This window comes from Mastigoproctus giganteus, chromosome 5 (assembly GCF_048544385.1).
Source record: "Mastigoproctus giganteus isolate SK-2022 chromosome 5, ASM4854438v1, whole genome shotgun sequence".
Classification (NCBI taxonomy): domain Eukaryota; kingdom Metazoa; phylum Arthropoda; class Arachnida; order Uropygi; family Thelyphonidae; genus Mastigoproctus; species Mastigoproctus giganteus.
In genome coordinates, this window is record NC_143579.1 from 27,170,209 (window position 1) to 27,194,782 (window position 24,574).

At 39.4% G+C, this 24,574-nt stretch overlaps 1 protein-coding gene across 1 annotated transcript in view; it reads left to right on the forward strand.

Annotated features, from left to right (window-relative positions):
- Positions 1 to 9,177: 9,177 nt before the first annotated feature.
- The window catches only part of LOC150085260 (mortality factor 4-like protein 1), a 41,078-nt gene continuing 25,681 nt past the window's right edge, over positions 9,178 to 24,574 (forward strand). Inside the window, exon 1 of the mRNA XM_090374504.1 lies at positions 9,178 to 9,276. Within this exon, the coding sequence (XP_090230630.1) occupies positions 9,249 to 9,276 (28 nt within the window). The 5' untranslated portion in view covers positions 9,178 to 9,248. The remainder of the gene's footprint in view (positions 9,277 to 24,574) is intronic.

Below are 24,574 nucleotides of genomic sequence, written 5' to 3' on the forward strand. Positions count from 1 at the left end.
GGAGAGAAATGGGACGGAAGGCTCTGGGATCCAATAGGAGTTTGTAGGGTTTTATTATTAATAGCCATATGGTGCAAGGAAGCCTGAGGCTTATGCTGCACCAGGAAAAAAAACAAATTAGAGAGAGACAAAAGTAGAAGGGAATCGCCAAGAAAGAGAAGAATGATGATATCCAGCTCAGGACCCTGGGTGTGCCAAGCCCATATTCACCAGATGTGCGCCCCCGGGGTTCATATTTTTCTTAGTAGTTTGTCTAGTGCATTCTTCCAAAGGCAGGGAAAAGTACCGCAGAGAAGATACTTGTTGAAAATATTTAACAGGATGTTATTATACGTTTCTCTGAACTTCTTAATGACAGCATTCTCCAGCATGTCAAGTCCAGGACATTTTTGGACATTGATTTTATTTAAAGCTCTTGTTGAGTAAACAGGTCAGTATCTACAGTGGAGGAGTGTTGAAGATTGAGGGTTCTTGTTATGGATTGAGTAGGAGAGTCTGTTGACTGATCATCTTGAGGGAAACGTTTATCCAGAATCATGGTGACAGTATCATGCATCGTCTTTGATACTGTTTCCGTTAGCTGCGGACTCCACTAGGGAACAGATGATTTCTTTGGAATTATTCTCTTAGTCGGTCATTCAGTTGCTCGTAGTATCTAGTAGCCAATATTGTTCATCCTTTTCCTTTTAGTGCAACTGCTGGATTACAATCACTGAAGAAATGGAGGAGAAAATGTCCACAAAGCTCATGATTTTTAGACTAATAGTAATAGATAGATTTTAAACCCTATGCAGGTGAGATGCTTTTATTTCAAGTATTTCCTGATTGACTCACTGACAGGAAAATTTAAGGCTGGATAAATCACAAAAAAGAAAATAAAATTGTACTCGTATTAGGGTAATCATAGAACGATCGCATGAACCCCTGTATATTATATATTATGTCTACCAATTGCTAATGTACAAGTTAGTGCATTTGCATCATTTCTGTGCATCACCAACTACATAAGTAGTTATAAATTGGCATCATTAAGTATATCTCATATTGTGAATACCTTCACAACGAGTTGCCATGATATTGCACAACCTCGAATAAGTAACGCTTCACCATTGGAGAAGATTATTGTTACTTATCCTCCCCACCCACTGATGAGGAGCCAATAAGCTCTGAAACGGTGCCGTATGGGTGTTGGTATCCTCTTCATATTGATGATTCATTGTAAAGTCCACTGACCTGGTAGTTGTGCCGGAGTATAAACAAGAACATTTATTTATCCCTCCTAAAAAACCTTTACCTGTCTCTAGAGATTTTCATTGCCTGACCCACTTAAACACAACTTAGTAGCAAACGTCTTTCTGCATTCCTTATTCCTTCTCCCTCAGTTACTTTCTGATTTACTGACTGACTCATCTTCATAAAATGTATTTTGATCTATTTGTTTACTGTTTTCCGAAGTAATATTGACGTTTTAAATATTATGATATCCTAATAGGGAAATAAAAATTATATTGTTTGGATTTTTTGTCATGGTCTGGTAAGGGTATTTTTTTCAGAGGACATTTGTCTCAATTTTTTCAACCTTAAAATTCGTTTTGTCTTGATTTTTATCCCTGAAAATCGGCAAAGGTCACCTTACGATATCTGGTCACCCCATAGCTATCACAACATTCGTCTTGAGATACTATAGGATTGTAAGGTGATATTTCAACACAGTTTTTGAAATTAAATAAAATTCGGACGCTCTACTGCGTTTGAATTTCGATTATGTGGGTCATTCTGCTCCCGAGTATTTGGCGTTAAAGCATGGACTGTTGCTCAATTTTTTTCAAATCATTTTACTAGAGTCATCCAGAATTTCTTCTATATATCCATTTATGTAATGTGTCTGTAAATTGCGTGTGTTCTGGACTCTTTGTTTGTTTTCCTGGATAAAAAACCCCGGTTTCTAGGGGAAAAAACCTTGCTGTCTACGCCTGAGACCGACTAACTCAGCCACGGAGTGAGAAAAGCCCATTAAAGTTCCTCGCGTCATCGACGGGATTTGAACCCGGGCCTTTTCCACCCAGTGTGGGTAGGACGGTGACGATACCACTGTGCTACCTCGCAGACTACAATACTATAAGACTTATCCGACCCCCCCTCTTCTTCCTATTTCACACCCTAGTCTTCACCCTCCGCTCCCAACACTTTCTCCTGTATAGCGACTGCCCCACATGTCCAAATTTAAATCACATCAAATTTTGCCTAACCTTTTAGGCTCTCTAGAAATAGTTCTTTCAGCGTAAAACCCCACGCAGTGCTTTTTTAAATGCAGTTTTACCGAAATCAACCGCGGTCACTCCAAGCTTTATTTTAGGTCCTAGCCACCGAAGTCCCAGGACACTCGACGATTCAAGGAGACTGGAGGTTTAAAGGACAAACCACGATCGGGACGACCGCGCATAACAACCGAAGCATAAGATAAGACCATAATTGATTTCTGAAAGTAAGTGGCAGGACCTGCCAGAGTATAATTAATCTCTTGGTACACCCGGCCGGCATCCCCGTCACTAGGTATGGTAACGCCAAGTTCCACTAGGGGCCCGGCGGCCAACAAGCGGATGAACAATGGGCACAACAAACCACATACCACATGACCCATACCTTATTTTTAAACCTCTGGCATAGACAGGGTACTGTCACTCGACACATAGAATATACACGGAGATGGGAGAAATCCCAGGAGCCGTCTGACCCACAACATACCTATACCTAATACTATAAGGCTGCAAATGTTGGCTTTACTGAGTTCGATCCTACTGAAGATGGAAGCCAAATACACGGCCCTAAGGACTGGGCAGCTGTTCAACCGAGGATATACATATACTGTTATCAGTCGATAACCGTGCTCGTCTCTAAATACGTTATTCAAAATATATTATTCATAATCCTCTCAGGTAGCCCATTGGTATAATTACCAATCTTCTCACACAGTGTGAAAAAAGGTCTAGGTTCGAATCCTGTCAATAACGCGAAAAAGTTTTATAAACATTTCTCACCCTGTGGCTGAGTTAGTCGGTCTGGCACGAGGACTGTAAGAACTATTTTTTTTTCTATCCTCACCTGACAGCGAGAAAAAAAAACTCGTGTGTGTGTTTTTTGTTTTCTTTTGACTATCTGTTGCTGGTATCTCCGCGCTCCGAGAAAAAAGGCGCCTCCATAGCCAGGCAGGCAGGAGCAGCAGTGCGTAGCACACGCTTCTTGATTATACCTGGGTTCGAGCCAGTGACCACCAAATACGGAGGATGCGGAAAGGTCAGGGAATGACCACCGCATATCCCCGGAGCAATATGGCCTTAGTTGCTCATGCTTCTAAAAACCAAATAACAACAACAACAACAACCGAGAAAAAAAAACTTGTTTCTTTCTTATGGAATTCTGGAGGGAAAAAAAAAAAAAAGATTTTTCGTCTAACAAAACAGGCAAACCGACCAGATACTGAGTGAATTCCAGAAAGCTCAATATAAATGCAATTTATAATCAGTAGCACAGTTGGAAGCAGTGATATAACTATGAGTTTTGGCTCCCATGGCCAAAATAAAAATATGTAACATACGAAATGAACCTTTTTTTATAGTTATTTCGTATGTTACATATCCATCTAATCTTTGTCAAAAACCAAAGATGAATATGGTAGCTTTCGCGAGTTTCGCGTGTATTTTTTTAACATTTATTCTTGTGTAATTTTCAGACCGCAGATGAAACGTGTTCAATTCAGTGGAGCAAAAGAGAGAAAACTGGCTAAAATGAATCAAGAAAGACTTTGGATTTAGTGGCCAGCACTGGAAAGCTGACTAATTTCTTTACAAAAGTTATACAACCTGATCTTCCAAATCAAAACAGATCTCCGCCATTAGAAGCTACTTGTACTGGATCTGACTATGACAAGATTGAAGATGAAAAAAGCTCTACACCTATGAGTGTGGAGCTTTGTACCGCTAGGTCACTTCAAGATCAGAACATCATGTTGAGGTGTCACATTCTGGTCCAACTGGCACGAGACTCACACTTTGCCCGTAAATTCTCTTGGTATATCTAGTGTAAACGTTGAGGCAAGTTTCTCTACAAGACAGTCTGAAGTTGAAAAGATTGCTGAAAATTAAAAACTACTGGACCAAGGTGAAATGATTCTGTCTGAGAAAAGATGAAGTAAATAAAGCAAAAGATCCAGGGTTGTAGCGAGATTTTTCTGCTGATAATGTGGCTTATTGGATTGCTTGCAGACACAGTGACTATCAACACCGCAATGGGCCATACGACAAATCTTGCCGAACGTTGAAAGAGAAGGGTTCAGTGACTGGCGAAATACTAGTGTAATTGCTAATTATGAAAGAAACACTACTCACCGATACTCTATGCTAACATACTTAACTCGCAGACAAAGTTTGGGCTTGCGACAAGAATTGGAAAAACAAATTAAAGAAGAGTGCAAGTACTGGGAACATGTCTTGGAGCGTGTAATAGCTGTTATTCGTACGTTAGCTGAACGTGGCCTAGCTTTTTGAAGAACAGAAGAAAATTTTGGTTCGCTGTAGAATGGGAATTTTTTAGGGCTGCTTGAGTTCTTAAATCAGTTTGATCCATTTTTCGCATGGCACATTATGAAATATGGAAATCCTTCTTATCTGTCCAAACCACCTGTGAGGAGCTCATAGTACTAATGGATCAGAAGGTCCACGCGTTGATTCATTGTCAGTTGATTCAACACCAGATCTATCACATATAGATCAGTTAAGTGTTGTACTTCGATACTTGAAAGATGGACAGCCTATTGAACGCCTTTTAATCCTTTTGGAACCAAAAAACCATACCTGCGAGAAAATGGCAGACTAGGAATTGCAGTACTTATATGAACCCCAGGGGCTCACATCTAGTGAGTATGGGCTTGGCACACCCAGGGTCCTGAGCTGGATATCATCATTCTTTTCTTTCTTGGTGATTCCTCTCTCTCTCTCTCTCTCTCTCTCTCTCTCTCTCTCTCTCTCTCTCTCTCTCTCTCTCTCTCACTCTCTCTCTCAGGGTAACTTAGAAATTTTTTTTTAGCCGGTGCAGCATAAGCCTCAGGTTTCCTTGCACCATATAGCTAATAATAATAATAATAAGAATAATAATAATAATAATAAAGTTTGCAAACTAAAATTTACAAAATGTAGGGGTCAGTTGTACAACAACACTGCTAACATGTCTGATCGTTATAAGGGAATGCAGTAAAAGATTTCAGAAGAAAATAAGTTTGTCATATATGTGCCCTGTGCAGCCCATTCACCAAATCTGGTACGTCGAAGACTGCTGTCAAGTGGCAGTTAATTTTTTCTCTACAATGCATTTGCTCTATTCATTTTCCTCAACCAGCCGGCGAAAAATTCTTAAAGCTTGTCTTGCAAATGAACCTTTGTTAAAATCCCTCTCTAATACCAGATGTAATGGCAACGGCAGCAATTGTGAAGTATTTCTTTAAGGTACTCGAGGCTTTAGAGTGTTTAGCTGAAGACCAGTCACAAAATGGAGACACTATAAGAGAAGCAGGCAATATTGCAAATATGATGCAAGAGTTAGAATTTGTTTACATGTTGATCATGTGGGATGATATTTTGCAAAAGTATCATAGAGCAAGTCAATTTCTGCAAAGTTAAGGTGAGAACTTAAAAACATGTGCGGATCAGTTTGGGTCATTAGCTGACCAACTATGCTCTTTAAGAGATGACTTTGAAAGATTTGAAGCACCTGTAAAGGAAATACTGCCAGATATTGATTACAAGGCCGTTCAAACTCGCAAACGTATCAGAAAAAGACGACACCAGAAGTAGATCTGAATACCAAAGATAAATTTCGTATCACCACCTTTTACCCAATTATTGACAAACTAGAAACTGAGATGAGAAGGACAGGAGAGGTATACAAAGAAATAACAGACAGATTTCCCTTTCTAAGTGATGTGCTAAATAATGTCACTTCATCTGCTGAAACTGAAAGGTTCTCTCACTGTTCTCAAAAACTAATTGATGCTTACCCAGAAGACTTGGACAATAATCTCCCTGCTGAGTTTCTGCAGTTTGATGCATAGGTTCAGTGCAACAAAAAGTGCAAAATGCAGATTCAGTCATGATAAACTTTATAAAATAATTTTAGAGTTGATTGTGCGTTTCCAAATGTAGATATTGCCTTGCATATTTTTTTAAACCTTAATGGTTACAATTTACACAGCTGAGCGTTCATTTTCTCAACTAAAGCACATTAAAAATCCCATGAGAACGTGTATGCGACAAGACAGATCGGATGCCTTGTCTCTGCTAAGTATAGAAGCAGAATTGTTACGCCAAATTAGTTTTGAGGACTTGATCAAAGACTTTCAATTAAAAAATCTAGAAGAAAATTTTAAAAAGTAAATAAATATAAACCTATAGGTAAATCTTTGCTTATATGTTTTTTACTGCTATTTAGTGTTTTTGTGAAGTAAAAAAAAAAATTTTTAATCAAAAGTTTTTATTTAATATAGTTGTTTCTTGCCTGGAAGAAAACTGGAAAAGGGTTATAAATTTTCAAATTCTCATTTCACATTCAGCACTTATTGAGTCTTAATGTCTTGAAAGTTAAGCAATGGAGAAGCCAAAGCCAAGGGGAGCACCATCATTGGGCTGTGCTTAGGTGTAAAAATGTCTTCATTTTTACACCTAAATGTCTTCATTTTTACTTTTAATTTGCTTTTGAGGGCTGTTACTTCAACAAGTCACCTTATACTTTTTACCACTACTGTACTTGTAGTGTGATATTCACTCCGTGTAAAAGGCTGTTTCTGTTTTTTTAGCGTACGCGCGTTGACGCCGCGCTAGGGAAAAGAGCAGTTGAAACACTGTTCCATCTTTATGAGTCCGACTGATTCACAGCAAGAGATCGTTACTCGATCGGATCGGACGAACATCGTGGATATAATATTTATAAAAACGGTGAGAAAGTATATGACTTTCGTCGGAGAAGAGAGTGTAATGTCAATTAAGAAGCATACTTCAGGGTGAAATCTGAACCTTATAACTACGGGGTGATTGTTGTCTGGAAATTCCTTGTGTAGGAACGAACGGACTTTAGATCTAGTGACTACCGCTGGGCAGTCTGGAAATTCCACCCCATGCAGATGTGAAGTTCCTCTTTCTCCTCATAAATTCCATTTTTTACTGTGTCAGGTTTCCAAAATAACAGTCCCTGGGATTTTCTTTTCCCCACGAAATTAGCCTTTTGACCAATAGGAGCATTGGAAACTCTAAAAGGGGTGACATACATATATGCAGATCGGAGACAAAGAGAGGGACGGTGAAACACATAAGACGGACGGTGAACACAGAAGGAACGGAGGACACAGGACGGACAGAAGAGAGACGGACAGAACGTAAAGATCAGGAAGACAGAGAGAGAAGGGAGAAAGATACAAAGAGGAAACCCAGAGAGAGACAAAGAGATGAAGAGAGTCTTGTCCTGAGCGAAGCACTTCTTTTTCTTGAGGCTATTTCGTAAAAACGTTTTGAGAATCTTTTGCTGCTGACTTCTGTTCCTAGACGTCTATTCTTGAACATTGCAAAGTTTATTCTGGTAAGTTTCACCCTATATTTGCAAAACGATAGTTAATAGAATGAAAATGTCGGACGTTAATACATAACTCTTTATTTAATAGAGTCCACTGACAAACAACTCCTCATAGGAACACTCACTAAGGTAGCATCTATTTTACAACACTTAGAAATTAGAGTTTAAGATTATCAAGATCTATTTGTATTAATGGAATTCCATCAGTTATGACTGTTAAACCTGTATAGTACACTTACACATGCACCCAAATACTCGAACTGCGGGATGATTGTTGGCTTCAGAGAGTACGGGCAGCAGTGCCAATTGAAGATTACATGAAGAACGCAGACAAGTTTGTACACATGTATCATTATCCTTATAATATATCGTTTTATCCTTTTGATAAGAAATAGAATTCTTATATAATTATATAAAAGTATATAACCATTTTATTTTACACCTGTTTGTATGCTAGAGTTAATAAACTATGTTTTGTTTAATCATCCTTGCCTCTTAGCCATTCTCTTGCTACACGTTACCCACAGCATGAGTCTTATACTAAAAGAGCTATAGTTCTGCGGCATTCTGAGGTATAACTAATAGCAAGATTTCAGAATGAATAAACACAACGCTGATTTTGATGTTGCGAGTCTATTCTCCACGTTTCACAATAGATCTTGAGAACACGAGATTGTTGTCCTAATATATAAACCACTAGTCGATCGTATAACACACAGGCGCTTTCTGGAACATCAATATTTGAATGAACTTGCCCGAAAAGCTTATTGTACACATTGAATGATGAATAATAGTAACAGTTGATTGCCTTAATCTCCATTTGAAGAATGATGTCCAGCAAACGAACCCCTGAGGAACATAAGGCGTCACTTGGCCTTAATCCGGCATTGATTATTGACGTCAGTAGCAAAAATATCAGAGTTAAAAAAAAAAAAAAAACACACACACTGTTGTAGACCCGCGCTTTTTTCCCCTCGCTAAAATACGGTACAATTTTTTTTCCGAAGAAGGGTTCCTACATTACTAGAAAAAAGTGCAACCGTTGGTAAAGATGTTCATAAAGATCTCTATCTCATCTTTATAAAAAAGACGCTCAAAATTTCCTTCCTGAAGATCTTAAATTTTCTACATAAATTAACCACTGAACATAGAATTATACCCGGTTGAAGAGTTGAAAACAGCTGAACAAATGAAAAGCATTTTCTCCAGTTCCTGAAGAAAAGAACTTTCTGTTGAGATTCAGTGTCTGCACCAATTTTTTTTTTTTTTCCGACCAATTTCCCCATAATTATGTGATCATTTGTATCCGAAGCATCACAGTTATTTAATCAAGGAAAATGAACTAAACAATAAGTATATGTCATCGACAAAAGCAAATAATTAATTGGTGCAGACACTGAATGACAACAGAAAGTTCTTTTCTTCAGGAACTGGAGAAAATGTTTTTCAGCTGTTTTCAACTCTTTTTTTTTTTTTTTCCTGAGGTTCAACCGGGTACAGTATCATTCTATGTTTTGTGGCATAATTTTACGTCATGGGAGAGGGCGCCACTCGTGTGGTGATGCACATGTGACTTTTCCATCTGGAATATTGGCTGAGAAGAGTGTTGGTTACTTGATTTTTATTTGTTTATTATGCCGGGAAAGTTTGATTTCAAGGAAGGTAAGTTATCTCAGTTAGCCCTGCAGTTAAACGATCGATTGTATATATATACACACAGTCGGACCTACATATAACGAAATCGCTCGTTCCCGTGAAAAAATTCGTTATACAGAAATTTCATTATAAAATATGACCTTTTCAACAATGAAACATAGTGTAATTCAACCTTCAGAAATACAGTAAAGTATGGGAAATAAATTAGAAATAAGTGGGAATGAATAAATTTTCTAACATTTTAAAACAATTTTTATTAATATCACATTAAGAAATGGCTACTTACATGATGCGCACAATATCTTAGTACCCTTTTAAGAATTATGTCGTAAAATATTTGTTTTTTTTTTGTTGTACATTCAGTTTTACTGTACATCGTTCATAAAAATGTTCGCATTTGTTTAAGTACTCAAATATATTTTCTTTATACTGAAGGCCTCGATGCAAAGTTTCAAATGCCAACATTTCATGTTTGGAAGGTTTAATATTGCCCTCATTTTCATTCAACTCATCGGCAGTATTGTCACTAGTTCTTTGAATACACTCCAAAATGTTGGAGTCACTTAGATTCAGCTACTATGACATTGTTATCAACTGATTTAGCCAGCTGGTAGTTGATTGGTGCCGACCACACTAGCCGGGTGGATAAAGTATCTGCCTGGTAACCCAAAGGTCGCGGGTTCGAATCCCGCCTCAGGCTTTGGTCAAAGTACTGCAAAAACCTTGGGAGGTGCATTATAGCCACAGAAGCCAATGCACCAACAACTACCAAAAAAAAAAAAAAAAAAAAAAGTTGACTGGTGGAACAGATTTCCACCTGTTGTTGTGGAAGTTGATAGCCTAAATAAATTTGAGGCTGAGCTGGACAGATATTCGGAACGAATGGAGAGGTGAAATCAGAGCTTTTTTTTTTTTTTTTTTGGCTGATGCTGCATAAGCTTGCTTTCTTGCATTGTGTGCCTCTACTAATGCTAACTCCTAAAGATTCTTCAAGAACAATTTCTCCACTGATTAAAACTCTCGCGTGGAGTTCTTCCCAAGATTGCTCAATGTCTTGTAGCAGTTCATCCTTCTCATCACTGTTAATTTGCATTTTAGCAAAACCTGCTTTTGTAAAACAATTCTTAATCGTTTCCATTACATCTTGATTCGACACTTTTGCCAACTCTAATATGCACATCTGAAAATTTATAACAGAATCTGTAGGTTGGTTTCTATTCTCAGTGTAATTTTTTTTATTATGTGCCTTCAGTAGTGTATTTTCAAATTCTTGATAATGCCTTGGTCCATTGGCTGCAGTTTAGATGAGATATTTGGAGGGAAGAAAACAGACTTGTAAATTTTGAAATTACCAAATGAAGGTGGCCAGTTGTCAACAATCAAAGCAATTTTTCTATTTTCTTTTGTCAACTTTCTATCGAAATTTAAAATCCAATGTTCAAAAATTTCACTTATCATTCAAGCTTTTTTGTTGTAATTGTAGTCCAACTCTAACAACTTTACTCCTTTGAAACATCAGGGTTGTTTACTTTTGCCGATTATCAGAAGCTTCAGTTTTTCATTACGAGCTATATTTGCACCAACCAAGACTAATTCTCTCCTTACTATCTTTACCACCTACATATTTATCACCTTTAAAAGTCAGTGTCTTGTTCTGCAAACATTTAAAAAATAGACCTGAAAGATAGATTTCATCAACATTGAATATGTCTTTGGGCTCGTAGCCCATAATTTTTTTCAAAACTGTTTCTTTTCAATGGGTACAGTCTTCTTCAATTGCAATCCCACTTTCACCAGAAATAACTTTTTCGAGTAAGCAATGGTGCTTTTTAAATTTGTCCACCCAACCAGAACTGGCTTGGAATGTTTTATGCCCCAGAAAAGATGCACACTCCATATCCTTTTCTTTTATTAATGGCCCAGATATTGGCATGTTTTAGTCTGGAGGCAACTTCATCCACTTAAAATTTGCTTCATATTTTGGCGACATCTTCATACAGGCATAGTTTCGCAAACTTCCGACTGGGTCCCGTTTTCTCAAACAGTTTGAGAATCGAAACACGGTTTTTCAGAATGGTTGACATTCTGAAAAACCGTGTCACTACTGACAGGGATACCACCTTTTAAAGCAATTTCTTTTTTAACTCCCTGATTTACACTATTAAGCACTCCCACTTTTTACACTACACGCAAGGACTTCCTCTTATACATTGTGAGGTGACTTGCACAGCAGCTAAAACAAAACTGATTTAGGGACCACTTGTACCTACCGTACAGAGACAGGCAACATTTAGTAAAAGTGTGGATGACTTATTTCTGTGAAACAGCAGATGAATTTCCTGGATAAAGGAAAATCACTTTCTCCTAATTCTCTAATAGGGTGCTTACAATAGAAAACAAGTTGGCCAGAGCCAATGTCCATGTCGGGAATATGCCTTACTATTTGCCAATAACTGTGGACACAACACATGAGTAGCAATTGAGCAGCACAACTTCTTGGTACAGTAATAGCTTTACGGGCAGCACTAAATTGTGGAATGCCCTTAAGAATTAAACCCTTTAGCTATTAAAATCTCAAATGATTAATTCTTAATCCTTTTTAGCTCTTAATTCATGCTTTCTATTGCCTAAAGTTCATCAGTTCTATTACCTAAAGGCCAGAGGTGCAAACAATGTGTACCCACGTCTCTTGAAATCAGTTCGTTATATGGAAATTTTTCTTCTTTATACCGAAACTATTTTCATTGTAATGACCAGGGGGAAATCAAAAAAGTTCACTACATAGAAAAATTTGCTATATGGATGTTCGTTAGAGGTCCAACTGTATATTAATATATTGTTCGTGTGCTACATCAAAAGCCAATATCAGTACCAGCAGTATATCTCATTCATTATCAATAAGTATCCATTTATTGCATCAATTATTTATTCGATTTATTGCTTTTTACAATCACCCGTGTATAGTATGCGTGCTAGAAGGGTGCAAGAAGGATAGTTACATAGGGTATTTGTATAGTTTCAGTGCTACATATACAATTTACAGTATTGATTTGCGTAATATGAACAGATGTTATTTGATATACAGAAGTGTAATGAAGTTAAGATGAAGCAGAACTGGATAGTTGAGACTCTAGAAAGGAGTTTTCAAAAAATGTGATAAGTTGAAGATGGGTTGCTAAGTGCAGTATGCTGCACTTATACAAAGTGAGCATCACAGCTTCCTGGGATTAAGTGGGACTTTACAGTTGTTTCCCTATTGCTATGTATCCTGTCATGGGTGTAGGGATGACTGAAGCACAGCAGCAATACTGGTTCTTTTGCATTGTTTTTTGTATGTCTTATTTTTAGTTAGTTTTTAAGGTTCTATTTGAAGTTCATTGAAATATTTTGTTTGCTAGAAACACTGTTCAGGCAAGCAAGGTTGTTAATTTTCTTCCTTAAGGGAAGGAGTGGATTCTATGTACTCCTGCGACAAGATCTAGGACCTATGACAATATTCTTTATATTAGAAACATCAACTCTTTTGGTCAGTAATTTCAACAGATGGGCAATAGGGCAATATTTTTTCCTATAACAACTAGTTTCCAAGGTCATGTCAATGTTAACGTGTAATATCATTTGGGATATATTGACTGGCAACCCTCCCAGTCAGTTTAGCCATCTTAAGATCTGATATTCAATGTCAAATATAATTTTTGGTGGCATGCCAGTGCAGAGGACCAGATCTCTGAAGCATAGAGGGGGATGGGTGTGAGGTATCTTGTTATATATTTTGAGCCCTTCAATAATTATGTATTAATTACTACTTAATGCTCACTTTATTAGGTACACCACAAAGTTTTGTGCGGATGAATTGATATAACATGTGATTAGTGACACATTTGCTGTATATATATATATATATATATATATATATATATATGTATATCTCAAGCAAAAGGGAACAACCTCTCACCCTAGCAGTTGTAGATAATACGTTATAATTGAAATAGTAGGGAAAAGGACCTTGTGATTTTTTAATGCAGAATACTTGGTGCCAGTATTTCTTCAGTAGCTGGAATGGTGGTGGTGGTGGGGAGGGGTGCGAGTCAAAACTGTTCTCATTGCGAGTCAAAACAGTGGACTTTTGTCCACTGTTTTGAGCCTTTGACTAATTATGCATTAATTACTACTACTGCTTAAGGCTCAATTTATTAGGTACACTACAAAGTACACCACCCATCCAAATTCTACAACGACAGATGGAAGTTTGTTCCAGCAATCAACCACCCGCTGGCTATAGGCAAACTTCTGCACATTTATCCTACGACTGTCTTTCCTCAATTTGAATTTATGCCCTCTCAGGTGGTTATTCTACACAAGGGAAAGAATCCCATCAGCATTGAGCATGCTCAAACCATTCAAGGCTTTATACACCTCAATCAGATCACCTTGCAGGTGCCTAGTCTCCAAACACTGTAATCTGCAAAACAAGCTCTTTCTTCGTAAGAGCAACCTTTCGTTCCATTCACTAATCTTGTTGCCCTTCTCTCTGCTCATTCCAACAGCTCTACATCCTTCTTAAAATGAGGCGTCCAGACCTGTGTACAGTACTCAAGGTGTGGAATTGATTGGACTGACCATTGCCTTATACAAGGGGATAATCACCTCCTTAACCCTGCTAGAAAAATTCCTGTATATCATTGACAAGACACCATGAGCTACTCTTGCAGACCATCTGCACTGTTCAGAAAACATCATATCTGCCTGCACACATTACCCCCAGGTCCTTTTCACTTTCTACCACTGTCAATGTAGTACCACACAGTTGATATGTTACTCTGGGGTTGTTGTTGTTGTTATTTGGGTTTTAAGAGCATTAGCAACTAAGGCCATATTGCTCCGGGAATATGCAGTGGTCATTCCCTGACCTTTCCGCATTCTCCGTATTTAGTGATCACGGACTCTAACCCCGGTCTAATCGAGAAGCGTGTGCTACGCACTGCTGCTCCTGCCCACCTGGCTACAGAGGCGCCCTTACTCTGGGGTTACTGCTTCCTATATGCAGTACTTTACATTTGCCGGTGTGAAACTTCAGTTGCTACCTTTCAGCCCAACTGCTCAACTTTTTTAACTGTCATTAACAACTCTGCCAATCTTCGTATTGTCTGCAAATTTGGACATTAAGCCTGATATACCATCATCAATATCATTAATAAATACAGAAAACAACAATGAACCTAACACTAAACCCTGGCGGACTCCACTAATAATATTAGTCCGCAAAGAGCAGTGTCCATTGATTACGCAATCTGTCTTTTCCCACTCAACCACTATGGCTAATAGTGGTTGTCCATAGCGGCAATTTGTCTAAAGGATAAAGTGGTTGTCCTTTATCCATAGCGGCAATTTGCCTCCAATGCCACACTGCTCCAATTTGTGCAGCAGTCTTCCATGTGAAACAGTATCAAAAGCCTTTCTAAAATCCAAATATATTTTGCGGTACAAGTAAACACGTGGGTTGTGTTAGGGTAGCTAAGAATAGAAATAGGTGCATGTATACTTGCGTGTACACCAATGCTAGGAGTTTAGTAAATAAATTTGATGAATTTGAAGTATTGCCCAAAACATCAAAGGCAGATATTGTTGGGATATCAGAAACGTGGTGTCACACAGATATAAGGAATGCAGAACTGGAATTTGGGGAGTACAACGTCTACAGAAAGGATAGACTGGATAGGAAGGGAGGAGGGGTTATGCTATTAGTTAAGAAATACATAAAATCCAAGGAAGTGAAGCCAGTGGACATTGCTGGACAGTGCAGTGTCGAGTCAGTTTGGTGTGACATAAGCATTGGGAGATCAAAATTGAGAGTAGGAGTGTGCTATAGGCTTAATGACTCTGATGAGTATAATAAGAAACTGTACAGGGAAATAGAGTGGGCTAGTAAATCAGAGAGTCTTATAATGGGAGATTTTAATTTCCCAGATATTGACTGGAATTTGTGGGTTGGTCACACGCACACTAGCAAGGCTTTTGTGGATTTATTGGATGATTGTTTTCTACATCAGCATGTTCGGGAGGCAACTAGAGGGAGGAATACTCTTGATCTGATTATCAGCAGTGATTCTTCATGCATTAAGAATCTGCAGATAAATGAACCAGAGGTGGCAGTGATCACAGTGTGCTGAAGTGGGATTTACTCAAAGAGGTAACTACCATTAGTGGTAAAGGGAAGGGTTATTGCTTTCGTAAAGGCGACTACGATGGACTGAGACAGTATTTAAATTCTATACAGTGGGACCAACTGCTGATGTTACCAACAGCAAATGCACAATGGGAAGCATTCAAAGAACTTATCTTAGAAGCTACTAGGCTTTACATACCAACTAAGAAATATTGTTCAAGGTTTAGGTCTAAATGGATGTCAGATGAACTGATGAGGCATATGGCAGAGAAGAAACATGCATGGGATACATACAAATTAACACATGACACAGAAGCCTATGATAGATACAAGTTGATCTGTAACCAAGTTACAAAAGAGGTTAGGCAGGCGAAGGCAGATTACGAGAAATCTTTGGCAAGGGATGCAAAGAAAAACAGCAAAGAGTTCTTTATTTATGTAAACTCTAGAAGGAAGGGGATGAATCAGATTGGTCCACTTGATATCGATGGGTCAACTGTTGATGATCCTGCTCAGGTAGCTAACAAACTAAATGAATATTTTGCATCCACATTCACACATGAGGAGTTATTTAGTGAGGGGAAAGCCAGAGGTGTATTCAACTCTAGTAGTAAGCTAGAGGATCTTGTAATAAAGTGGAGGAGAAATTGTTGAAGATAAACACAAGAAAGGCACCCGGGGTGGATGGGATCTATCCAGTTATATTAAAGGAGGCAGCAAAGGAAGTAAGCAAACCCTTAGCCATAATTATGAGAGCTTCCTTGGACTCAGGGGAGGTACCCACAGACTGGAGATGTGCAAATGTGACCCCAATTCACAAAGGAGGATCAAAGACTGACACAAGTAATTATAGACCTGTGAGTTTAACTTATGTTCCAGGAAAATTAATGGAGGCACTAGTTAAAGAAGCACTGCAGGATCATTTAGACAAGACTTCAGTTATAGCTCGGACACAGCATGGTTTTGTTAAGGGTAAGTCTTGCCTGACCAATTTGATTGGATACTATGATGCAGTCACAAAGGAACTGGATGCAGGGAATAACTTTGATATTATATACTTGGATCTTAGAAAGGCTTTTGATACTGTTGCACATGGAAGACTGCTGCACAAATTGGAGCAGTGTGGCATTGGAGGCAAATTGCTGCTGTGGATAAAGGGGTGGCTGAGGGGGAGAAGACAGAGTGGTAATCAATGGACACTGCTCGTCGTGGACTAATGTTATTAGTGGAGTCCCTCAGGGCTCAGTGTTGGATCCATTATTGTTTTCTGTATTTATATGATATTGATGACGGTATATCAAGCTTAATGTCGAAGTTTGCAGACGATTCAAAGGTAGGCAGGGTTGTCAAGGACACTACTGACACTATACTGCTGCAACAGGATCTGGAAAGGTTGAGCAGATGGGCCGAGAGGTGGCAAATGAAGTTTAACATTGACAAATGTAAAGTACTACAACCGGGAAACAGCAACCCCAGAGCAACATATCAACTCTGTGGTACTACACTGACAGTGGTAGAGAATGAAAGGGACTTGGGGGTGGTTGTGCAGGCAGATATGAAGTTCTCTGAGCAGTGCAGACGGGCTGCAAGAGTAGCTCATGGTGTATTGTCAATGATATATAGGAATTTTTCTAGCAGGGATAAGGAGGTGATTATTCCCTTGTATAAGGCTATGGTCAGGTCACACCTAGAGTACTGTATACAGGTCTGGAGGCCTCATTTCAAGAAGGATGTAGAGCTGCTGGAACGAGTACAGAGAAGGGCAACAAGATTAGTGAATGGAACAAAGGGGTGCTCTTACGAAGAAAGGCTTAAGTTTTGCAAATTACAGTGTCTGGAGACTAGGCACCAGCGAGGTGATCTGATAGAGGTGTATAAAGCCTTGAATGGTTTGAGCATGCTCAATGCGGATGGGATTCTTCCTCTCGCTCAGAATAATCACCTGAGAGGGCATAAATTCAAATTGAGCAAAGACAGATGTAGGATAGACGTGCGGAAATTTGCCTTTAGCCAGCGGGTGGTTGCTTGGTGGAACAGACTTCCATCCCTTGTCGTGGAAGTTGACAGCCTAAATAAGTTTAAGGCTCAGCTGGACAGGTATTTTGAACGAACAGAGGGATGAAGTGGAAGTGGTTTTTTTTTTGTTTTTTTTTTTGGCTGATGCTGCATAAGCTTGCTTTCTTGCATCAAATGCCTCCACTAATGCTAATGCTAAAATGCTAATATCGAAATTATTTTTTGCATCCGGTTCCTTTGTAATCACATCATAGTATCCAATAAAATTGGTCAGACAAGACTTCCCCTTAACTATGGCAAACCCTTAGCCATAATTATGGCTAAGGGTTTGCTTACTTCCTTTGCTGCCTCCTTTAATATAACTGGATAGATTCCGTCTACCCCAGGTGCCTTTCTTATGTTTATCTTCAACAATTTCTCCTCCACTTTACTTTTAGTTATTACAAGATTATCTAGCTTACTGCCAGAGTTTAATACACATCTGGCATTCCCCTCTCTGAATAACTCCTCCTGTGTGAATGTAGATGCAAAATATTCATATAGTTTGTTAACTGCCTGAGCAGGATCATCAGCAGTTTAACCATCCATATCAAATGGACCAATCTGATTCATCCTCTTTCTTCTAGAGTTTACATAAGTAAAGAACACTTTGCTGTTTTTCTTTGCATCCTTTGCCAAATATTTCTCGTAATCTGCCTTTGCCTGCCTAATCTCCTTTGTGACTTGGTTACAGACCAGCTGATATCTATCATAGGCTCCCATGTCACCTGTTAATTTATATGTATCCCGTGCATTTTTCTTCTCTGCCACATGTCTAATTAGTTCATCTGACATCCATTTAGGCCTAAATCTTGAACAATATTTCTTAGTTGGTATGAAAAGCCTAGTAGCTTCTAAGATTAATTCTTTGGATACTTCCCATTTTGAATTTGCTGTTGGTAATATCATCACTTGGTCTTACCGTATGGAATTTAAATACTGTCTCACACCATCATAGTCACCTTTATGAAAGCAAAAACCATTACCTTTATCCCTGATGGTAGCTACCTCTTTGAGTAAATACCACTTCAGCACACTGTGTTCACTGCCACCTAGTGGTTCCTTTATCTGCAGATTCTTAATGCATGAAGAATCACTACTGATAATCAGATCAAGAGTATTACTCCCTCTAGTTGCCTCCCAAACATGCTGCCGTAGAAAATGAAAGACCTGGGTTTGAGCATGTTCAATGCTGATGGGATTCTTCCTCTTGCTCAGAATAATCACCTGAAAGGGCTTAAATTCAAATTGAGGAAAGACATGTAGGATAGATGTGTGGAAATTTGCCTTTAGCCTGCAGGTAGTAGGTTGGTGGAACAGACTTCCATCCCTTGTTGTGGAATTTGATAGCCTAAATAAATTTAAGGCTCAGCTGGACAGTTATTTCGAACGAACGGAGGGGTGAAGTGGAATTTTTTTTTTTTTTTTTTTTTCTTTCTTTGGCTGATGCTGCCATAAGCTTGTGCTTTCTTGCATCATATGCCTCTACTAACGCTAAATCATCCAATAAATCCACAAAAGCCTTGATAGTGTGTGTGACCAACCCACAAATTCCAATCAATATCTGGGAAATTAAAATCCCATATTATAAGACACTCTTTGATTTACTGGCCCACTCTATTTCTCTGTGCAGTTGTTTATTATACTCATCAGAGTCATTAGGCCTATAACACACTCCTATTCTCAATTTTGCTTTCCCAGTGCTTATGTCACACTAAACTATCTTGACACTGCTCTGTCAAGTCATGTCGACTGGCTGGACTTCTTTAGGTTTTATGTCTCTCTCAACCAATAGCATAACCCCTCCTCCCTTCCTATACTGTCTATCCTTCCTGTACACATTGTACTCCCCAAATTCCAATTCTGCATTCCCCACATCTGTGTGACACCATGTTTCTGTTATCCCAACGATATCTTTTTTTTTTTTTTATGTGAATCCCAAACTCGAGAGTATTAGAACCTATAGTACTTAGTACCGTGCTTGGGTTTGAGGTTAAGAAGATGAAAGAAGATATTTGTTGACATTGGACTTGAACTTCTGTAGATTGTAATTTTCAGGAAATACGTATGAAGGAAGGTTGTTCCAGAAAATGGCAGTTGAATGAATAAATGCCTGGTTGGTTCTGTGGGTTTGAAGTTGGACAGTAAATGGATGTTGGCTAGTGGCGGCACGTGTTCGGAATGTTTTGAAAGTGAGAGCAGGAATTATAGAAGCCAATTCAGAAGAACAGTGCCCATGGAAGTATCTGTAGAAGAGGCATGCAGCAGAAACAGTGCGTCTATGAGAAAGCGAGTGGAGAGAGACTGTTAGAGATGAATCATTAATTAACCTAACTGCCCTCTTCTGAATGGAATCAAGAAGCCTGAGAGAGGTTTTGGGGGCACCACCCCAGATGTGGGAACAATATTCCATGTCAGGGCGGATTTGCGATTTATACAGAGTGAGCAGCTGTTTGGAAGAAAAGTAACGCCGAGATTGAAAGAGAAAACCAAGTTTTTTAGATGCAGAGGAAGCAATATTTGTAATGTGCTTGTGCCAAGAGAGATGAGAAGTCGGGGTAATCCCCAAAAGAGATATATCATTTTGCCTAGAAGGGTTGAAATCAACTAAGTTGTCTTTGCCCCACTGGAGAATTACCTGAAGATCGGCATTTAAGGAATTGGTAGCAGATTTTCGAGAAGTTGAAGCTGATTGAGCAGGACAAGGTTTTTCAAAATGGAAAGTTGAATGCAATGTGCTATCATCGGCAAAACTATGGATAGGATTTCCAGTCAATGGAAGAAGGTCATTGATATACAAGAGGAAAAGAGTGGGGGAAAGAACTGAACCTTGGGGGACACCGGCATTAGTGGAGAAGTTAGAAGACAGAGAGCCATCTACCATCACCTTCAGTGAGCGATCAGAGAGAAAACTGGATAACCAATTACTAAAACCAGTTGGCAAACCATAAGATGGAAGCTTGTTTAGAAGACCTTTATGCCAAACACGATCAAAAGCCTTTGAGATGTCAAGAGCAACTATTTGCGTTTCACCGAACCTTTCCATTGAATTAGTCGATAAATGGGTAACATAAGCTAGAATATCTCCAGTGGATCGACACTGACGGAATCCATACTGGTGATCGTTGATCAGACGGAAGGTTTCTAGGTAGTTTAAGAGTTGGCGGTTAGTTGATTTCTCCATTACTTTAGAAAGAGTAGAAGTAATTGCAATGGGATGATAATTGGATGGGAGGGATTTGTCACCCTTTTTAGGAACTGGCTGGATATGAGCAAATTTCCAAGCAAAAGGAAAAACACCTTTGGAATAAGAAAGTGAAAAAAGGTGGCAAAGAATAGGAGTAAGTTCAGGAGCACAGGTTTTGAGAACAGGCGGAGAAATACCATCAGGACCTGGAGCTTTCTCAGCATCAAGATTCGTCAAAATCCTTCTGATATCCTTTTGACGGAAGGCCACAGGAGGCATTGAATGGAGCATGTTGGGAATGGTGGGAGGTGTTTTACCAAGATCATTAATACATGAGCTGGAAGAAAAATGGGATGCTAGCAGGTCAGCTTTATCCTTGGCTGAAGTGACAACAGAACCATCTGGTTTGGACAGAGGTGGGAGCAAAAATGGGCAAAAGTTGCGGCCAATAGCTTTGGCAAGAGACCAGAATGCTTGGCTACCATTAGGGCAAGAAGCAAGTTTTCTACTCTTAGCCTGTTCAAACTCTAGTTTGGACTGATTAATAACTGCTTTACAACTGCTGCGAGCTTTAGTGTAGGCAGAAAATGAAACTGAAGAATTAGAAACAAACCGAGTGGGCAGGTGCGGGAGTGCAGTAGCACACGCTCTTTGAGTAGACCGGGGTTCAAGCCCCTGACTGCTGAATACGGTCGATCTGCCAACCCGCACTGGACCAGCATGGCAGATTATGGTCCATTTCCCTCAGCATGAATTGTTGAGGAGGCTTCCATCCTGCAGTGGGTTGATAATGGCTGCACTTTACTTTTTTTACAATTACGATATGCAACATTCTTCTCTTGGACAGCCTTAGCACATTTATTGGAAAACCAAGGTTTAGATAAAGCACGAGATTTTAAAGTGGAGTGTGGGATAAGGGATTCCATTCCTGCAAGAATAATTTCACTGACACGATCTGAACAAACGTTGACATCAGAAGTTTTGAAACAGTAATCCGACCAAGGAAAAGAAGAAAAGAAGTCTCGCAGGTCATCCCATTTTGCATTCTTTTAATGGCAAACAACATGTGGTTGGTAATAGCCATGAGATAAAGGTTCCATTGGAGAAGAGACAATTACCAAGTTGTGATCTGAAGTGCCTAAAGTACCTCTCACTTTGACCGTGTACTTAGAAGGGTTGTTTGTGAGAAAAAGATCAAGCGTATTGGCTGTATGATTAGGATTGTCCGGTATTCTTATAGGTAAATGAACAATCTGTGCTAGGTCATTAGTAATTGCAAAAGCCTCAGCATCTCGACCTGCTGGGTCGGTGTGACTAGAAAACGGAAGCCAGCTGGAGTTGTGAACATTAAAATCACCAAGGAAAATTACTTCACTGTTAGGAAAGTTGGACTGGAGAAAGTCAAAGAGCTCCAAGTGATTAGTGGAGTTGGGAGAATGGTAGAGACAACAGATGAATTTGACACAATGAGGTAGAGAGATTTTAAGCCAGAGTAGATCAAAGAGAGGAGATTCCAAATTGCCAAGTCTCTGACAGGGAATATCAGAATGGACATATGCACAAGTACCACCTTTGAGGCGAAAGGAATCATACAGCGAATAATTTGGCCATCTGAGATGAGCAGTAGATGAATCAACCGATAACTGAGATTCTGTCAGAAAAAGTACATGGGGTTTGGCAGACTGGAAGTGGAAATGGACATCGTTGAGATTAGAATTGAGACCACCTATATTTAGCATTAGCATTAGCATTAGTAGAGGCATTTGATGCAAGAAAGCAAGCTTATGCAGCATCAGCCAAAAAAAAAACAAAAAAAAAAAAAAACCACTTCCACTTCACCCCTCCGTTCGTTCAAAATACCTGTCCAGCTGAGCCTTAAACTTATTTAGGCTATCAACCTCCACCACAAGGGATGGAAGTCTGTTCCACCAACCAACCACCCGCTGGCTAAAGGCAAATTTCCGCACGTCTATCCTACATCTGTCTTTCCTCAATTTGAATTTATGCCCTCTCAGGTGATTATTCTGAGCTAGAGGAAGAATCCCATCAGCATTGAGCATGCTTAAACCATTCAAGGCTTTATACACCTCTATCAGATCACCTCGCTGGTGCCTAGTCTCCAGACACTGTAATTTGCAAAACTTAAGCCGTTCTTCGTAAGAGCACCCCTTTGTTCCATTCACTAATCTTGTTGCCCTTCTCTGTACTCGTTCCAGCAGCTCTACATCCTTCTTGAAATGAGGCCTCCAGACCTGTATACAGTACTCTAGGTGTGGCCTGACCATCGCCTTATACAATGGAATAATCACCTCCTTATCCCTGCTGGAAAAATTCCTGTATATCATTGACAATACTCCATGAGCTACTCTTGCAGCCCGTCTGCACTGCTCAGAGAACTTCATATCTGCCTGCACAACCACCCCCAAGTCCCTTTCATTCTCTACCACTGTCAGTGTTGTACCACAGAGTTGATACGTTGCTCTGGGGTTGCTGTTTCCCATGTGTAGTACTTTACATTTGTCAATGTTAAACTTCATTTGCCACCTCTCAGCCCATCTGCTCAACCTTTCCAGATCCTGTTGCAGCAGCATAGTGTCAGTAGTGTCCTTGACAACCCTGCCAACCTTTGTATCGTCTGCAAACTTGGACATTAATCCCGATATACCATCATCAATATCATTTATAAATACAGAAAACAATAATGGACCCAACACTGAGCCCTGAGGGACTCCACTAATAACATCAGTCCACGATGAGCAGTGTCCATTGATTACCACTCTCTGTCTTCTCTCCCTCAAGCACCCCTTTATCCATAGCAGTAATTTGCCTCCAATGTCACACTGCTCCAATTTGTGTAGCAGTCTTCCATGTCAACAGTATCAAAAGCCTTTCTAAGATCCAAGTATATAATATCAAAGTTATTCCCTGCATCCAGTTCTTTTGTGACTGCATCATAGTATCCAATCAAGTTGGTCAGGCAAGACTTCCCCTTAACAAAACCATGCTGTGTCTGAGCTATAACTGAAGTCTTGTCTAAATGATCCTGCAGTGCTTCTTTAACCAGTGCCTCCATTAATTTTCCTGGAACAGAAGTTAAGCTCACAGGTCTATAATTACTTGTGTCAGCCTTTGATCCTCCTTTGTGAATTGGGATCACATTTGAACATTTCCAGTCTATGGGTACCTCCCCTGAGTCCAAGGAAGCTCTCATAATTATGGCTAAGGGTTTGCTTACTTCCTTTGCTGCCTCCTTTAATATAACTGGATAGATCCCATCCACCCCGGGTGCCTTTCTTGTGTTTATCTTCAACAGTTTCTCCTCCACTTTACTCCCAGTTATTTCAAGATTCTGTAACTTACTGCTAGAGTTGAATACACCTCTGGCATTCCCCTCGCTGAATAACTCCTCATGAGTGAATGTCGATGCAAAATATTCATTTAGTTTGTTAGCTACCTCAGCAGGATCATCAACACTTGACCCATCAATATCAAGAGGACCAATCTGATTCATCCCTCTCCTTCTAGAGTTTACATAAGTAAAGAACTCTTTGCTGTTTTTCTTTGCATCCCTTGCCAAGGATTTCTCGTAATCTGCCTTCGCCTGCCTAACCTCCTTTGTAACTTGGTTGCATATCAACTTGTATCTATCATAGGCTTCTGTGTCATGTGTTAATTTGTAAGTATCCCATGCATTTTTCTTCTCTGCCATATGCCTCATTAGTTCATCTGACATCCATTTTGGCCTAAACCTTGAACAATATTTCTTAGTTGGTATGTAAAGCCTAGTAGCTTCCAAGATAAGTTCTTTGAATGCTTCCCATTTTGAATTTGCTGTTGGTAACATCATCAGTTGGTCCCACTGTATAGAATTTAAATACTGTCTCAGTCCATCGTAG